Source organism: Neofelis nebulosa, chromosome 12, assembly GCF_028018385.1.
Source record: "Neofelis nebulosa isolate mNeoNeb1 chromosome 12, mNeoNeb1.pri, whole genome shotgun sequence".
NCBI lineage: Eukaryota > Metazoa > Chordata > Mammalia > Carnivora > Felidae > Neofelis > Neofelis nebulosa.
The window spans coordinates 49,341,208-49,360,407 of NC_080793.1; the positions used below are offsets into that span (position 1 = coordinate 49,341,208).

Genomic DNA, 19,200 nt, shown 5'->3' on the forward strand with positions numbered 1-19,200 from the left:
TTGTCTCCTTTTAGGTACACTTACAGCATGTTGTCAGTCATAGGAATATCCTACGCTGTCTTGACCTGGCTCAGTCAAACGCTGTGGATGCCGATTTATCCTTTGTGTGTTCTCGCTGAAGGTAAGCAAAGAGTGACTTTGCAGTGTTGCTTACTGACAAAGCAATCTAGTTATAATGGCTCACTAAATTTTTTGATGATTAAATTACTATTTTTGCTACCGCTGACAGCTGACCCAGTGTATCATTCCTGGCACACTTCCCTTGATGCAAAAAAGCCGAGCATTAAGAAACAAAGTTGGAGGGGGCAGCAGCTTTGCTCAGTAGACAAAATATTGGGTGAGGAATGAAGACATCTGAGCACAGGCCCTTAACTTCATTAACTTGTTATATGAGTTGTAACCTTTCAGTGTACTCATCCAAAAGGGGTTTAACATTTAGTGACTCAGTGGTTATGTTTAATGCATAGAAATTCAGTTCCCTCTGGCGGGACTGTCTTTCCTACTTAACTGTCTCCCATGCATCATACTCTGCCAGGAATAGACTCTACCTTTATTTTTATTTTATTTTATTTTATTTTATTTTATCTACTTATTTATTTATTTTATTTAATATAATTTATTGTCAAAGTGGTTTCCATTCAACACCCAGTGCTCATCCCAACAAGTGCCCTCCTACCTGCTCATCACCCACTTTCCCCTCGCCCCCACCCCCCACCTATAGTTTGTTCTCAGTCCTTAAGAGTCTCTTATGGTTTGCCTCCCTCACTCTCTGTAACTTTTTTTTCTCCCCTTCCCTCCCCCATGGTCTTCTGTTAAGTTTCTCAAGATCCACGTATGAGTGAAAACATATGATATCTGTTCTTCTCTGAGTTCACTCAGCATAATGCCTTCCAGTTCCATCCACATTGCTGCAAATGGCCAGATTTCATTCTTTCTCATTGCCGAGTAGTATTCCATTGTATATATAAACCACATCTTCTTTATCCATTCGTCAGTTGATGGACATTTAGGCTCTTTCCATAGTTTGGCTGTTGTTGAAAGACTCTACCTTTAGATCAGTCATCAGTTTCTCAGGGAAGCCTTCCTCAACTTTCTCAACTCAGTCAGTCCTATCCCCCACCCCCAGTACAGCATCATGAATCTGTCTTTTACAAGACCTATCTCGGGTGTAATTAGACACTTGTGTGATTCTTTGATTAATGCCTATTTTCTGTGTAACCTCTGATATCCTTGGGGATATGAGGTTGTCTGTGTTTCCTTGCTTTCTTTCTCTTACATACCCAATATACATGCTCAATAAACACTGAATGAATTACTGAATACAGTATAAAGTAAGCTAGTTACTTAGCTTAAATGTAAAACTAAAACTTAAATAATTAATCTGCCTGCAAAAAGCTTGAGGATATTAGGGGAATATATACTTCCTTCTGTAATGGAGTTGGCAAGACTGGTAGGGAACTTTCTGAAACAGACATTAAGAATTTTGAAAACAGAAGGCATAAACAAATTAAGAAAGCATATTGAGATAATTGAGGGAAAATATACAGAAAGAAATTTAACATAAAATGGTGACATTGGTGATAATCTTAAGGGTATACATTATACCCACATGTTTTCTATCTGCCAATGACCAAAGAAAGTTTATATTATAATAAATCACAATAGGTAGAACTTTAAAATGTGTTTTGCTTTCAAAAGAATTACTAATTTTTAGAAAAAACTATGCCAAGAGACTCTAGGGAATACTCCTGAAAATTGTAAAACAAAACAAAACTGAATTACTTATTTCTTTGAGAATGGAGTCCTTCACTCATTGAAACATTTATTAAGTACATTCCTTTGTTGTATCATATGAAAAATACCATAAAGAATATACAAAGGAATAAAGTAGAAATATGACTGATCTTTTCCTAAACATAAAGGATGAATAGCTGTATAGAGAGCTTTTTCATTCTTGTTATTTGGTAATGTTAAGTCTTCTCCTTTCTGGGAAATCCATGTTCCTGTATGTTTGCCATAAAACCTATTTCTTTTGTTGAAATTAGATTCATAAACTTACTGCAATTAAAAAGCAAAGTGTATGCAGAAAGAATCCTGGAAGCATATGTGACAAAACATCAATAATGATTCTGGGGGGCACAGAATATAGGTAACTGTAGTTTTATCTTTATGTATTTCTATATATTTCAAATGCCCCAAAGTATAAAAATACGTAGTTAAGACAATCTACTTGACTTTTGATAACTCCACTATTTTTTAGTAATATTTTTTTAGTTTCCCATACAATAATATAAAAGACAAAGACCAAGTTCTTTAGATAACCAAATCAACTGTTGATACTGATAAAATGCTGGAGACTCAGGTGCAGCAAATGGAAATCTTAGATGGCACGTTTTGGTGTCACCTGCAGATCCTGGGTCCATGACCCTCATCGTGCTCAGGCTTCTCTAACAGCTTTGGTTGCCTGACATTTCCTCGGTCTTAAAATTAAAAAAGAAAAATTTTAATGTTTATTTTGTTTTTGAGAGACAGTGAGAGAGAGTGAGAGAGAGAGAGAGAGAGAGAGAGAACGTGAGCAGGCAAGGGGCAGAGAGGGAGACACAGCATCATCCAAAGCAGGCCCCAGGCTCTGAGCTATTAGCACAGAGCCCAACGCGGGGCTCGAACTCATGAACTGTGAGATCATGACCTGAACCGAAGTTGGACACTTAACCAAGTGAGCCACCCAGGCGCCCCCAAAATCCTTTTATTTAAAAGTAATTTTAGACTCATGAGAAGTTACAAAAATCGTGCGTTGTTCCCACGTACCCTTCACCCACTTATCCTAATAACATCTTAACATAACCATAGGACATTATTATTTCATGAAATGTCATAAAATAATCTATATGTGAGATATAATTTCATAGAACCTTCTTCTCTTTATTGAAGTATAACAGACAATGCTATATTAGTTTCAGGTATACAACATATTGATTCAACAATTCCATACATTACTCATTGCTTCCCACAGTAAGTGTAGTCACCAGCTGTCACTCTACATTATTACGATATTATTGACTATGACACCCTATGCTGTACTTTTCATTTGTCTTACTCATTTTATAACTGGAAGTTTGTACTTCTTAATCCCCTTTGTCTATTTAGCCCATCCCCCCCCCCCCACCAACCACCTCCCTAACTGGCAACCGCAAGTTGGTTCTCTATATTTAACAGTCTATTTCTTGTTTATCTTTTATATTCCACATATAAATGAAATTATATGGTATTTGTCTTTCTCTGTGTATTTCACTTAGCATAATACCCTATCCGATCGATAAGTCCTTTGTGTATTTTGCATATTAAACCCTTGTCAGATATTTCACTTTCAAATATCTTCTCCCATTCACTAGGTTGCCTTTTTGTTTTGTCGATGCTTTCCTTTGGTGTACAAAAGCTTTTTATCTGGGGGCGCCTGGGTGGTTCCGTTGGTTAAGCAGCTCTTGATTTTGGCCCAGGTCATGATCTCACAGTACGTGAGATGGAGCCCTTGCTTGGGATTCTCTCTCCCCCTCTCTTCCCCTTTCCTTCCCCCCTCTCAAAATAAAATGAACAAACAATTTTTAAAAATAAAAAAAATTTTAAAAAGCTTTTTATTTTGATGTAGTCCCAATGATTTAATTTTGGTTTCATTTCCCTTGCCTAAGGAGACATATCTGTAAATATGTTGCTAAGGGTGATGGCCAAATTACTGCTTATGTTTTCTTGCAGGAGTTTTATGGTTTCACGATTCACATTTAGGTCTCTAATCCATTTTGAGTTTATTTTTGTGTACAGTGTAAGAAAGGGGCCAGTTTCAATCTTTTGCATATAGCTATCCCATTTTCCCAGAACATTTATTGAAAGAACTGTCTTTTCCCCATTGTAAATTCTTGCCTTTGTCATTGATTAATTGGCTATATATGCATGGGTTTATTTCTGGGTTCTCTATCTTGTTCCATTGATCTGTGTATCTGTTTTAATACCATACTGTTTTGATTACTACAGCTTTGTTGCCTATCTTGAAATCTGGAATTAATGTACCTCCGGCTGTGTTGTTCTTTCTCAAGATTTCTTTGTCAATTCAAGGTATTTTGTGGTTCTATACAAATTTTAGGATTATCTGTTCTAGTTCTATGAAAAATGCTATTGGTGTTTTTATAGGGATTGCATTCAATCTGTAGTTTGCTTTGTGTAGTGTGGATCTTTTAATGATATTTTTCCAATCCATGAGCATGTTTGTGTCATCTTCAGTTTCTTTCATCAGTGTGTTACAGTTTTCAGAGTGTAGGTCTTTCACTTCTTTGGTTAAGTTTATTCCTAGGTATTTTATTCTTTTTGGTGCAACTGTACATGGTCAGTAGTGCATAGAAGAAATGGAACAGATTTCTCTGTTACTTTTGTATCTTGCAAATTTACTGAATGTATCAATTCTAATAGTTTTTCAGTAGAGTCTGTAGGATTTTCTGTATATAGTGTACCATGTCATCTGCAAATAATCTTGGTTAACTTCTTCCTTGGCAATTTGGAAACCTCTTATTTCTTTTTCTTGTCTGACTGCTGCAGCTAAGACTTCCAGTACTCTGTTGAATAAAAGTGGTGAGAGTGGACATCCTTGTCTTGTTCCTGATCTTAGAGAAAAAGCTTTTTTTTCACCATTGAGTATGATGTTAGTTGTGGGTTTTTCATAGGTGGCTTTATGGTATGTTCCCTCTAAACCCATTTTATTGAGAGTTTTTATCATGAATCGATGTTGTATTTTGTCAAATGCTTTTTCTGCATCCTTTGAAATGGTCCAGTGGGTTTTCTGTTTCATCTTGTTAATGTGATATGACACATTGAATGATTTGCAAATATTGAATCACTCTTGCATCCCTGGAAAATCCCACTTGTTTGCAGTGAATGATCTTTTTAATGTATTGTTGTATGCAGTTTGCTAATATTTTATTGAGGATTTTGCACTATGTTCATCAGAGATACTGGCTATAGTTTCATTTTTTAAACAGTGTCTTTGGTTTTGCAATCAGGCCTTGTAGAATGAATTTGGAAGTTTTCCATCATCTTCTATTTTTTTGAGAAGACTTAAGCACTTCTTTAAATGTTTGGTAGAATTCATCTGTGAAGCCATCTGGTCCCAGACTTTTGTCTGTTGGGAGATTTTGATTACTGATTCACTTTCATTACTAATAGTAATTTGCCTGTTCAAATTTTCTATTTCTTCCTGAATCACTTTTGGGAGATTGTATATTTCTAGGAATTTATCTGTTTCTTCTAGATTGCCCAATTTGTTGGCATGTAATTTTTCATTCTGTTCTCTTACAATCCTTTGTATTTCTGTGGTATCAGTTGTTATTTCTTTTCCTTCATTTTTTATTTTAGTCCTCTTTTCTGATGAATCTGGCTAAAGGCCATCAATTTTGCTTATCCTTTCAAAGGGCAGCTGTTGGTTTGATTGATCTCTTCTGTCATTTTTTTAGTTTACTTTTTACTTTTTTCTGCCATAATCTTTATTATTTCCTTCCTTCTACTTTCTACTAGCTTTGGGCTTTGTTCTTTTCCTGGCTCCCTTAGGTGTAAGGTTAGGTTGTTTGAAAGTTATTCTTGTTTCTTGAGATAGGCCCGTATTGCTATAAACTTCTCTTGTAGAACTGCTTTTGCCATGGCCCAAAGATTTTGGGCTGCAGTGTTTCCATCTTCATTTGTCTTCATGTATTTTTTGATTTCCTCTCTGATTTCTTTGTTGACCCATTTGTTGTTTCATAGCATGTTGTGTAGCCTTCCTCTATTTGTGTTCTTTCCGAAATTTTTCTTGTAATTGATTTCCAGTTTCATACTGTTGTGGTTGGGAAAAAATGCTTGCTATGACTTCAATCTTCTTAACATTTTTGAGGCTTGTTTTGTGGCCTAACATTTGATCTGTCCTGCAGAATGCTTCATGTGCACTTAAAAAGAATGCATATTCTGTTTTTTTTTTCAACGTTTTTTTTTTTTTTTTTTTTTATTTTTGGGACAGAGAGAGACAGAGCATGAACGGGGGAGGGGCAGAGAGAGGGAGACACAGAATCGGAAACAGGCTCCAGGCTCCGAGCCATCAGCCCAGAGCCTGACGCGGGGCTCGAACTCACAGACCGCGAGATCGTGACCTGACTGAAGTCGGATGCTTAACCGACTGCGCCACCCAGGCGCCCCACATATTCTGTTTTTTAATGGAATGTTCTGTAGGTATCTGTTAGGGTCGTCTAGTTTAATGTGTCATTCACAGCCACTATTTCCTTGTTGATTTCCTGTCTGGATGACCTGTCCATTGATGCATGTGGGGTGTTAAAGTCCTCTCTTATTGTATTACTCTCAGTTTCTCCTTTTATGCCTGTTAATTGCTTTATGTAATTAGATGCGTCTTTGTCGGGTGAATAGATGTTTACAATTGTTACACCCTCTTGGACTGATCACTTCATCATTATATAGTACCTCTGTCTCTTGCTACAGTCTTTGTTTTAAAGTCTATTTTGTCTAATATAAGTATTGCTACCCTGTTTCCTGCCCCATTTGCCTTGTATAGGTTTTTCCATATCTTCACTTTCAGTCTGTATGCGTATTTAGGTCTGAAGTGAGTCTCCGGTAGGCAGAAATGGATGGGTCTTGGTTTTGGTTTTTTTGTTTTTTAAATCTTTTCAGTCACCCTATAGGTGCAGTTAGTTCACTTACATTTAAAGTAATTATTAATAGATATGCACCTATTGCCGTTTTATTCATCGTTAACAACACATTGGTTGTTTTCAGAATTCTGTTCCTTTCTTCTCTTGCTCTCTTCCTTTGTGGTTTGATGGCTTGCTTTTGTGTCACATTTGGATTCCTTTCTCTTTATTTTTTTGTGTGTCTATTGTAGGTTTTTGATTTGTGGTTGCCATTGGGTTCAAATATAACATCTGATGTGTGTAATGGTCTGTATTAAGTTGATGGTCACCTAAGTTTGAACACATTCTAAAAGGTTTTACTTCCCCCTCCGTGTCTTATATAAACGATGTCATATTTTACATATTTCCTTTTTGTGTATCACTTAAATTTTATAGATATGATTGATTTTACTATTTTTGTGCTTAAACCTCCACGCTGGCTTTATAATCGGTTAGTCTACCACCTTTACGGTGTGTTTGCTTTTTACCTGTGAAACTTTTCCTTTTATAATTTTCTTCCAGTTATGTCCTAGAAGCAGTTCTTGCTGCTTTAAAAATTCACTCTATATCACTACTTTTTGCCATATCAATTATTATGGTTGAATAATAATTGGTGTGCGCGTCCTTGGATTCATCTTTTTGAGGCTTTATGTGCTTCCTGAAGCTGGATGTCTCTTTCCTTTCCCAGATTAGGGAAGTTTTCAGTTATTTCTTCAAATAATTTTCTCTCTCTCTCTCTCTCTCTCTCTCTCTCTCTCTCCCTCCCTCCCTCCCTCCCTCCCTCTCTCTCCCTCTCCCTCTCTCTCTCCCTCTCCCTCTCTCTCTTCTGGGATCCCTTTAATGCAAATATTGTTACTCCCGATAATGCTGAGTTCCCTTAAGGGATGTCATTTTCTTTCTTCCTGCTCTTCAGCTTGATTGCTTTCCATTATGCTGTCTTCCAGATTGTTGTGTTCTTCTGCATCCTCTAATCTGCTCTGGATTCCTTCTGGTGTAGTTACTTCATTTTTTGAATGGTTCAGCTCTAACTGGTTCTTTTGTATATTTTCTCTTTGTTGGAGTTCTCATTGAGATCTGAGATCATCTACTCTTTTCTCACACCCAGCGATTATCTTTATGACCGTTACTTGGGACTTGTTATCAGGCACATCAGTTACCTGTTTCATTTAGCTCTTTTACTGTGATTTTGTTCTTTCCTTTGGGCCATATTCCTCTGTCTCCTCATTTTGTCTGTGTTTTTGTGTATCAGGTGAGTCAGCATCTCCTGGTCTTTTTTTTTTTTTTTTATAATGTTTATTTTTGAAAGAGAGAGAGAGAATGCGAGCGCGTGAGCATGAGCAGGGAAGGGGCAGAGACAGAGGGAGACACAGAATCTGACACAGGCTCCAGGCTCTGAGCTAGCAGCACAGAACCTGACGTGGGGCTCAAACTCACAAGCTGTGAGATCATGACCTGAGCCAAAGTCAGACGCTTAACTGACTGAGCCACCCAGGTGTCCCTGCATCTCCTGGTCTTGAAAATAGTGGCCTTATGTTGAAGAGATCCTGTGGCGTCCTGTAGCACAACTCCACCTTGGTCTTCAAAATCAGGAATGTCCCCTGTGCGGGTTGCCTATGCCCTACTGTTATGGCTGAGCTGCAGTTGCCTTCACTGCAGCCAGCTGCTATGACCCACTTTGCCAGCTTCGGGCACACGGGGCAGGGTTTGATCCCTATGGTATTGAGAGGGCTGTTTGAAGCCTCTGTAACTAGTTGGTGGGTAGACCAACAAGTGGAATTACTGGATAGTACAGTGCCCCTATATTTAATTTTTGAGAGACTTCCATACTATTTTCCACACTGGCTGCACCTGTTTATATTCCTAGTAACAGTGTAAGAGGGTTCCCCTTTCTTTACAGCCTTGCCAACACTTGTTATTTCTTTTCTTTTTTCTTTTTCTTTTTGTACTAGCCATCCTGGCAGGTGTGAGGTGATATCTCATGATTTTGACTTGCATTTCTGTGATGATTAGTGATGCTGAGCATCTGTATGTCTTCTCTGGAGAAATGTATGTTCATGTCTTTATGTTTTTGCATTGCATTGTGTTTTTGGTGTTAAGTTGTAGAAGTTCTTCATGTATTTTGGATGTTAATGCCATGTAAGATACATACCTTGCATTCTCCCACTCAGTAGGGTGCCTTTCTGTTTTGTGAATGGTTCCTTTCACTGTGCAAAATTTCATTTTGGTGTAGTCCCAATTTTGCTTTTGTTGTCCTTGTCTGAGGAGACCTACCCCTAAATATGTTCCTAAGGGAAATATCCAAGAGTATAATGCCTATGTTTTCTTCTAGGAGTTTTGTGGTTTCAGGTTTCACATTTAGGTCTTTTATCCATTTTGAGTTTATTCTTGTCTATAATAAGGGGTCCAGTTTCATTCTTTTGAATGTGGCTGTTCAGCTTTCCCAGCATCATGTATTGAAGTGACTGCCTTTTTCCCATTGTAAATTCTTGCCTCCTTTGCCATAGATTGACCATAGAAGCATGGTTTATTTATTGGCTCTCTACCCTCTTCCATTAATTTTTGTGTCTATTTTTGTGCTAGTACTGTTTTGATCATATCGGGTTTGTTGTATACCTTGGAATATGCAGTTGTGATACCCCCAGCTGTGTTCTTTCTCAAGATTGCTTTGGCTAGTCAAGGTCTTTTGTGGTTTCATATAAACTCTAGGATGATTTATTCTAGTTCCATGAAAAAATGCTATTGGTATTTTGATAGGGATTATACTGAATCTGTAGTTTGCTTTGGGTAGTATGTCCTTTTTTTTTTTATGTTTATTTATTTTTAGAAAGAGAGTAAGTGGGAGGGAGAGAATCCCAAGCAGGCTCTGCACCGTCAGTGCAAGCCTGATGCAGGACCTGAATTCACAAATTGCGAGATCATGACCTGAGCTGATGTCAGACACTCACCCGGCGAAGCCACCCTGGCGCCTTGGGTACTGTGGACATTTTAATGATAATTCTTCTAGTCCACGAGCTTAGTATATCTTTCCATTTGTTTGCGTTGTCTTCAGTCTCTTCCCTCAGTGTCTTAACAGTTTTCAGAGTATAGATGTTTCACCTCCTTGGCTTATTCCTAAGTATTTTGTTTGGTGCAACTGTTAATGGGATTGTTGTTTTCTGAATTTTTCTTTCTGCGACTTTATTAGTATATAGAAATGCAACTGATTTCCATGTGTTAATTTTGTAACCTGCAACTTTCCTGAATTCGTTTGTTTCTTCTGTTTTTTTGGTGACATCTTTAGGATTTTTATGTACAGTATCATGTCTTGTGCAGTGAGTTTAACTTCTTCCTTTCCAATTTGGATGCCTCTTAGTTCCTTTTCTTGTCTGATGTGGCTAGGACTTCCAGTACTTTGTTGAATAAAGTGACAAGAGTGAACAGCTTGACTTGTTCCTGATCCTAGAGGGAAAGCTCTTAGTTTATCACTACGATTTTAGCTTTGGGTTTTTAATACATAGCCTTTATTACGTTGAGGAATATTTTCTCTAAACCCACTTTGTTGCATTTTTATCATGAACAGATGTTTTGTCAAGTGCTTTTTCGTCATCTATTGATTGTGATTTTTATCTTTTGTTGATATGGTGTATCACATTGACTGCAAATATTGGACCAACCTAGCATCCCCATAGTCAATCCCACTTAATTGTGGTAAATGGTCCTTTTCACGTATTGTTGAATGTGGTCTGCTAATTTGTTGAGGATTTTTGCATCTGTGCAATAGGGATAATGGCTTGTATTTAGAGGGAGGGTGGTAGTCTCTGCTTTTGATGTAAAGGTAAAGCTGGCCTCATAGAATGTATTTGGAAGCTTCCCTTCCTATTTTTTTTAGAATCGATTGATGTGAATAGGTATAAACTCTTCTTTAAATGTTTGTTAAAATTCACCTGTGAATCCAGTTGGTCCTGGACTTCTGTTTGGGAAGTTTGTAAAGTATCGATTCAAGGTTGTTTCTAATAATGGGTCTATTCGGATTTTCTATTTTTTCCTGATTCGATTTTGGAAACGTGTTATGTTTCTAGGAATTTCTTTCTTCTAAGTTGCCCAATTTGTTGGCATCGAAATTTTCGTAGTAGTCTTGTAATCTTTTGTATTTCTGTGGGTCAGTTTTTATTTCTCCTGTTTTCCGATTTTAGTTTAGTCTCCTTTTTTCTTGAGGAGCTTGGCTAAAGGTTTATTAATTTTATCTTTTCAAGGAACCAGCTCTTGGTTTCATTGATATTTTCTTTTTTTAAGTCTCTATTTCATTCATCCCTGGTCTGATCTTTATAATTTCCTTCCTTCTTCTAACCTTGTATCCTGCTGAATTTTAAGGCTCCCAAAGATTAGCCCCACTGGATTTCAAGGCCACATGTCATAGGGACTCATTCTCACGGCAGTCCCCCAGTGCCAGGGTGCTCTGCGGTGGTTCCTTACTTCCTTGCGCTTCCAGGCTTGTGGTGTCCCCTCCGTTTGTGGTTAGTCTCACTAGGGTTTTGGTTTCCAACCACATCTCCACCCCTACCCTGTTCCATGTGGCCTTCTCTCTCAATTCGCTGTGGAAGGTCTGTCCTATGTTCAGGACGTTTTCAGAGTTGTGCAGTTGTAGCTGTTACTTCGGTGTGTCCATGGGTTGAGCTGAACTCAGGCTCTTCCTACTTCACCATCTGCTCCCTCTCTGAACCTCCATCTCTTTATCTGACCCCAGCCTCCTCCCTCAAACTTCTTTAGGCCACCATTTCTCCCAGAGTTGCTCAGAAGTCTTTATAAGTTCTAGTAGTGGGTGGGGAGGAAGGAGGAGCTACTCGAAGGCCAGTTAAGCTGAGGAGATGTTGAGTGAAACCAGTTTCTCTGTTGCAGAGCTTTTCAGAATCTCTACTGCACTGATAGGCGTTTTGAAACTCCAAGGAGAGCAACCATATGCCACATTTTTCGGATTCATCAACCTATCCATCCATCCCTATTAGTGGCTAAGGAGACAAGTATTGGGGGATACCACTTTAAGAAACATTGTAAACTATTTCTCTGTGGGCACAGCCAAGTGTAAAATGAACAACAACAAAAAAATTCAAGTCACACCATTGTCATGGTCTTGCCAGTTTAGTCGTTCACATTTCTTTGTTAAACTGTAGCTTTAGCTGTGGGATTCAGCAGTGGTCACAACCGTCATTATAAAATTCAAAATATCCATATACACACACACACACACACACACACACACACACACACCCATCCCTGTAGCAGTATGAGAGGAAACTCACAATTCTTTCTTTCTTCTTTAAACAGCATTTGCCATCTATCAGTCGCTGCCTTATTTCGAATCATCTGGCACATACTCCACGGAACTGCCTTTCGACTTAGCCATCTATTTCCCATACGTGCTGAAAATGTATCTCATGATGCTCTTTATAGGTAAGTGGCTTTTGTTTTTGCATTCTTCCTGTGCTTTCTGGTTTGTGTTGCTGTCTACCTTAGCAGAAAGGTCTGCAAACACAGGAGAGGCAGAAAAGGAAGCCCGGCATGATGGACTAGATCTTGCTAGTAAAGCACCTCGAAGTTATAATGCTTTTTGCAGGACATCACAAGATCAAATATATCATTGTTTCACCGTATAAACATGAACAGTTTCCGTAGCAGGTAACATACCTGCAGTTGTAGGAAATGTAGAAGTTTGACCATGGAGGGGCGCCTGAGTGGCTCAGTCAAACATCCGACTTTGGTTCAGGTCATGATCTGACGGTTTGTGAGTTCGAGTCCCGTGTTGGGCTCTGTGCTGACACCTCACAGCCTGGAGCCTGCTTCGGATTCTGTGTCTCCCTCTCTCTCTCTGCCACTCCCCGGCTCATGCTCTTTCAAAAATGAGTGAACATTAAAAAAAAAAAAGTTTGACCATGGACATAGTGATCTACAGAGAAAACACAGATGTCAAACGAAGCAAGCTTGGCCTTTCTGGTTTTCCCATTTATATGGATTTTGTTTCCTGTTTGTTTTATGTGCTAGCGTTTCCCCAGCAGGCAAGTGGGAGTAGGTGCTAAAAACACAAGAAAAATGTGTGGCACAAACACTTGGAGTTGAGAAAATTTAACTGGCAGAGGACTTCCACGATTACTTTTCACTCTCTGCAGCTCTAACGTTCCCCAACCCCCAAGAGAGTTGTTACCTTCCGGAGGTAATCATTATCAGACCTGTAAGAACAACGCATCAAAGAGAAGACAGATGCGACGCTTGCAGGGTGGTAGAGAGCTACCCTAGGGAAAGGCAGAAACGAATCCCTTGCCACAAACCAAACGGGACAGCAGAGTATGCTTTCCTTCCCTTTCCGCAGAACATCTGGACCCTGGGTTAAGTGTTCCTTCTCTGGGTCTCCCTTGCAAGTGTCTTGTCCATCGACTCCACGCGGCACTCCGACTGTATTTTAAAACCACGGTTCTTTCCAGGGAAACGCTTGGTAAACCTTACTTACTTCTGCCCCTCCCTTCTCCATGTTAGGTATGTATTTTACCTACAGTCACCTTTACTCAGAAAGAAGAGACGTCCTCCAAGGCTTTCCCGTTAAAAAGAAGAAAGTGTGAAGCACGGCGCTCTGATGTGACAAGAGAAAAACCAGGCTTGTGGATTCGCTGCAGTAAACGGCACCGTGGCGGAAAAACACCTGGTACTTGACAAAAAAACCCACGATGGGATTGCTCTCCTCAAACTTGAGACGTATCACGGCACTCTCTTATCCTCGCATGTTTTCAAAACACGTATTCTGTGCAAGCTACTTCACCAAAGCTGTGGGTTTTATACAAGTTAAATTTACGTCGTGGGAAGCCTGATTATTTTCCTGTAAGGTTAACGAGACACAGGAGAGGGACTGGGATAGACTCCGTTAAATTGAGAAACCAAAGGTGTGAGCCGGAATTGTATCTGTTTACGTCTCTCTACATTTCTTTTCACTTCGGAGTTCCCAGATAGCACGTCTGCAGGAGGGCAACGATGTGAAATATGTTTTGCAGTTGTCTAGGAAGACGCTGTATAGACAGATGCCCCGCCATCGCCACGGTTAACACCATTTTACACATGAGACACGCTTAGGAAATGACACGTTTTCCAAACCCTGGAAGAATATTCACTAATATTACACAAGGTACTTGGACTTCGATCCTTAAAAGAGGACCCTGATGAAACAGAATAGATCTTTGATAAATATACAAATAATGCCCCATATTTCTTTCCTGAAAAAAAAAATGAGGCCATATCCATACCTTATAGGGACATAAAAGGTACAAAACTATAATAATAATTTTGAAGGAAACAAGGCAACTAAGAACTAGTGATGTTTCAGATTAATGAATTATTATTGCTAATTACTATGTCATCCCTTAGAGTTTTGAAAACTTTTGAAGATCTAAAATATTTGTGAATAATTGACTAATAGCATCATCTCTGTAACACTGGTATATCATTCACTTTTCTTGAAAGAATTCTAGAATCTTCTGATCCAGTAACCATAGAAAAAGGGAACTAAACATTTTGTGACATAAAAACCAGGTAGTAAAAACGTAGTTACAAAAAAATTGGTAATCTCATTTCCACTAAATAAAACGTTTAAAAAGTTGAGCGTCAATAAAGATAATTGCTATCTTTACAAATTTAGTATCCTATTTGGAATCTCAGAATAAGTATAAAAGTGATCCTTTTAAAAATCTAGATTTTGTTTGTAATGTTGCTTATTTTAAAAAATTTACTGAAAGCTCTAGCGTAGGAAGAGAACAGAATCCCTCTGCAAACTTTGGGTGATTCAGTCTAGCTTCCTCTCAATTAAGATCGCTGAAATACTATTTACATTTAGAATCACTGAAGAGCAGAGTTGTAACAATTAGAGAAACTACATTTTGTTATTAAATAATACTTTAATTTCTAAACCAAATGACCTTAAGAACCTGCATACTTCTTAAAATAGAAGACTGAAGAGAAACACAAGGAAATTTAGAATTATGGATTGACAATTTCAGGTCTCTGCAACAATTGAAACCACAATTCATGACACCTTTGGTGACCCAGTCACAGTTGTTCTTGTGGTTGGTTGCCTGTATCCATAATTGAGAGAAATATTAAATTTCGTTAGAGATTAGCAAAAATAAGGATGTAATTTTTCCTTCGCCACGTTAAGAAACCCAGCCAGTAAACATCTACCTAGTCAATTGGATATGACCCAGAATGCAAACTTGATTTCTTTGGCTATTTTAACTGTGTGTCCATCAAATCTCTATTTCATTTTGTTCGGTGTTGTCAAATGCTCAGTTTCCCAAATCTAATACATATAGATGAAAAAGGAAACTATTAGATATTTTAAAAGCATAACACGTAACTTTTAAGATGACCTTTCTTTGGAGTTTTCAATGCCAAGTTCCAGTGCCTCAAGTTCCAAGTAACCCCAGCTAAGGTGTAGTAAGTAATCAACAGCACCGGGACCTCCGGAGGGGGTGGGGGATAAAACTGCTCTGAACGAAAACGCTGCAGAACTTATTTCATCACTGAGCAGAAGTCTGCCTGAAAAACATCACATGCACACTGTAATATCATCAAAGTCCCTCGGCCTTTCCTTTATCAAAGTAGTGACTGAAAAGCAGTGACACTTCTTCCAAACATATCCATTCAGTATTAATGCATTTTCTTTTCTTCACTTTTCAACACTCTTACCCTGTCTGACGTTTTTCTTCAATAAACAGATTGTTAGTAAAAGGAGTTGATTCTTAGTTGCTGCAAACGCGTCTACATTCACTCAAGAAACAATGTTGTGGGGTGCCTTGCACACTGTAGGCATAAAATTATAAAACCTTTATCAGGCTTCCTGCAAACACATTTGTTACTAAAGAATAAACCGCATCTTCCTGAAGTCCCTAAAAGACGTTAACCCTTTTGTGTTAGTATATACCTTATTCTGCCTACCTTGAGCAAGCAAATTTCGAAAGAATTTGCATTTCTCTCGAAAGATGATGTAGCTATAACATCAATATCCAAAATGTTTCTGCAAAGGATCTTATGTTTATATGCAAAGAAAACAGTCACGTTTTATTGTGCTAAAGTATTAAAGTGATTTAAAATTAAAATGTGCTAAAAAATTATCTCCCCTTCCCCCAACATCGTCCTCTCCTTTATTTTTGCTTTGTAAACATTACGTCGTTTTTCCTTTGTTCGGGTAACTTTTACTTTCTATTTCTGGGCCTAATTGCTGCACTAACTTTGATATGGCCCTTTTTACCAGGGTACCTTTTCAGAGTATGTTTCAGGGAGCAACAGTCCCAGAACTAACCAGGGTACCAACTAGAAGGCAGATTCCAGGGTGCCCCTGGGAGCCAGGAACCTGCATTTTGTCAGGCTCCTCAGATGCACCTCTTGCACACTAGAGGTTGAGTCCAAAGTATTTCAGCTTTGGACAGAAAACCGCTAATAAGAACTTCAATAAAAGCCACCATGCCATGTAGTTCTGTTTTTAGAACCAAGATGATGACATTCATTTATGTTTAAAGGTGCTACCCGGGAATTCATTTATCTCTGGTAAGAGTGGCTAGAGTTGAAAAATCTCATCTTAGGGGAACTGTCAATTCCCTCTGAAAATCAATTAGTAAGACCATGTCTTGATTCATCAAATGTAGGTGCCTACCGCATGCTTTGTGGTATTCAGCTGAGCCACGGGATCCAGTGAGAATGTGGCCTGGAAGTAAGAGCGGTCGGTGGGTAGGATTTGAAATCCAGCTCTAATGTTTACCAACTGAATGCCCCTGAGTTCGTTTCCTGCTCTGGCCAACACATGAAGTATGGTAAATTAAACCTTTTTAAAATATAAGCAGCTATACAGAAGTAGGAAATTTGTCACATGCTTTCCCGGATGCTTTAAACTTATAAGATGGTTCGCTGATTTACATTTTCTGAATCTAAGTTCCATGAAGGCAGGAATGTCCTGTCTTACTTTGTCCCCCAGGACCTTATATGGTGCCACATAGTACTCATAATTGTGCAGCTCAGACTTTATAGATTGCTACCAATACATCCAGAAATAGACATTTTAAGAAATGTATCAGGTGATGTTTCAATTATATTTGATTCGTCTCAACACTTCATGTTTAGAAGACACATGAAGTTTTTTAAAATTTACATTAGTACCCTTTCTTAATGGGCTACTTGCTTTTAGAATGTTTTAAGGAGAACAATTTGTTAAATTTCTATGATCTTCCCAAGTCCCAGTGTACATATGGTCAAGCATTAGAGCTATTTTAGTGAAACCTATAAAAGTAACATTTCTATTACGTTTGAGAATTTATAAAGCATATTTTTGTATTTGATCCTTACAACTACTTTGTGAGGGAAGTTACTCCTTGTATTCAAGAAATAAAACCAAAGTCAAGGAATCATCACTGTCACTCTTAGTTTCAGATCCAATAATTTAGCTGGAAATTATTTCATACGTCCCTTATGTTTGACAAGAATCAAATGATCTTTAACAAGTTACATGCATATTCACAACTTCATAATTACTATATCTTATACATTCAAAAAAAAAAAAAATGAGACCTTAGTGTTTCCAGGATCAGAATTAAGTATTTAAGTACAAGACACATTACCTCATCCAGGACCAACGCGATGATGATACACATCTACACATGAAGATGACGCCGTGAGGTGTTTTCTCCAATGGGAGGAGGAAGGATGTGAATTATTGCAGCCCCATTCCGTCCCCGGGTCCCATCTGAAATGCCTGCAGCCAGGAATGGGCTTGTGGGGTGGAGATACGGACTCACCAGACACCTAGCCTACAACTCTGGCTTTAGCGAAGGCCACAACGTCCAAACCAAATGATCCGACTTCCCTTCTAAAACAGCAATTTACAAAAATGTTTACCGAAAGTTTAAAGCGGCTTATTTTCAGAGTTACCGAGTTACTTCAAGATAGCAGCGGAGTTCCTCACAAAGTCTTACTATAATCACAGTATCGTTATCTTTGGTTGAAATCACGTAGTAGAAATTCGGGCGGTCAACTTCAAAAAAGATTAAGAACCCTGTAGTTAGTTACCATGGAGTCATTACATTACAAATAAAAAAAGATAATTTTAGGCACTTGCATGGATGCCAACATCTGCTCGGAATGCACACTCTTCAAATCAAGAGTCAGAGTGTTTGGATACTTCTGAGACACATAATAAAGCTTTCACCCCACACATTAATTTGTTAGGATATTCCAACATGCTATTTGTCTTGGCAACTTGTGATTTCGAAACCCAACAGAAGATAACTTGTAAGGGAATATTTCCTTTTGTATATAGTTTGGAACATCTGGTCTGAAAAGGCAGAGACTTCTGTTTTCTAGAGAACAACACGAGGCATCCTGAGGGAATAGCCTCCTTCTGACCTGAGGTCACACAGGTGACCAACAGAAAGAGTGTGCTCATTCCAGTCGGGGCGCCTGGGTGGCGCAGTCGGTTAAGCGTCCGACTTCAGCCAGGTCACGATCTCGCGGTCCGTGAGTTCGAGCCCCGTGTCAGGCTCTGGGCTGATGGCTCGGAGCCTGGAGCCTGTTTCCGATTCTGTGTCTCCCTCTCTCTCTGCCCCTCCCCCGTTCATGCTCTGTCTCTCTCTGTCCCAAAAATAAATAAAAAACGTTGGGAAAAAAAATTAAAAAAAAAAAAAAAAAAAAGAGTGTGCTCATTCCAGTGGCCTTAGATCTTGAGGTTTTAGAACCTTCAGATTTTCAAATTTAGAATCTTACATCTTAGACCCTTCAGAGGGTACCGTGAATCAGAAAATCCCACAAATCTGCAGCTCAAGACCGCTGAGAACAAAACGGGGGTGGAGTGGGGTGGCGAGGGAAGAACGGATACAGATTTATTTCTTCCATTTTGTACTCTTCTGTTCCCCAAGGGCCCGAGCAGGGGACAAAGTCTGAGATCAAAAGGGCAGCCTGGATTTAGAAGACCGGGTTGATTCTTCCTTCCCTTTCCTCCCGCACCAGCAAGGGCTGCCTGCCGATTCAGGGCGGAAATGCAGACACCCTCAGTGTCCACTTCCTCTCGCTGTTCTTGACTGCCACCCACGTTTGCAAGCTGGCCCAGGAATTCAAAGTCCCTTAACCCACAAAGACCCATTCCTTTACAACTCCTAACTTCCCAATTTCAGCAGCTTATCAACATGAGGTGGTATCCTTTTTTTCGTTTTTTGTTTTTTTTTTTGTAGTTGACAATGTTGTATTAGTTTCAGGTGTACAATATCGATGTTTGACCCTTCCATACATTACCCAACGTGCACTCCCGTTGAGTGTGGTTACCATCTGTCACCATTATTTCAGTATTATTGACCGTATTCCCTGTGCTTAAGGGTTATTTCGTTTTTCTGGTTACAGCAATCGATATTAAGCATGAACAAGATTCAATCCTTGGTAGGAGTTTTCATCTTTTTTTTTAATGCTTCATTTATTTTTGAGAGAGAAACAGAGCATGAGCGGGGGAGGGGCAGAG

At 38.9% G+C, this 19,200-nt stretch overlaps 1 protein-coding gene across 1 annotated transcript in view; it reads left to right on the plus strand.

The window, feature by feature from the left end:
• Nucleotides 1-15,434, plus strand: part of HACD4 (3-hydroxyacyl-CoA dehydratase 4) — a 37,020-nt gene extending 21,586 nt beyond the window's left edge. Inside the window, exons 5-7 of the mRNA XM_058695234.1 lie at nt 15-121; nt 11,994-12,119; nt 13,197-15,434. Coding sequence (XP_058551217.1) covers nt 15-121; nt 11,994-12,119; nt 13,197-13,279 — 316 coding nt within the window. The 3' untranslated portion in view covers nt 13,280-15,434. The remainder of the gene's footprint in view (nt 1-14; nt 122-11,993; nt 12,120-13,196) is intronic.
• Nucleotides 15,435-19,200: the final 3,766 nt, after the last annotated feature.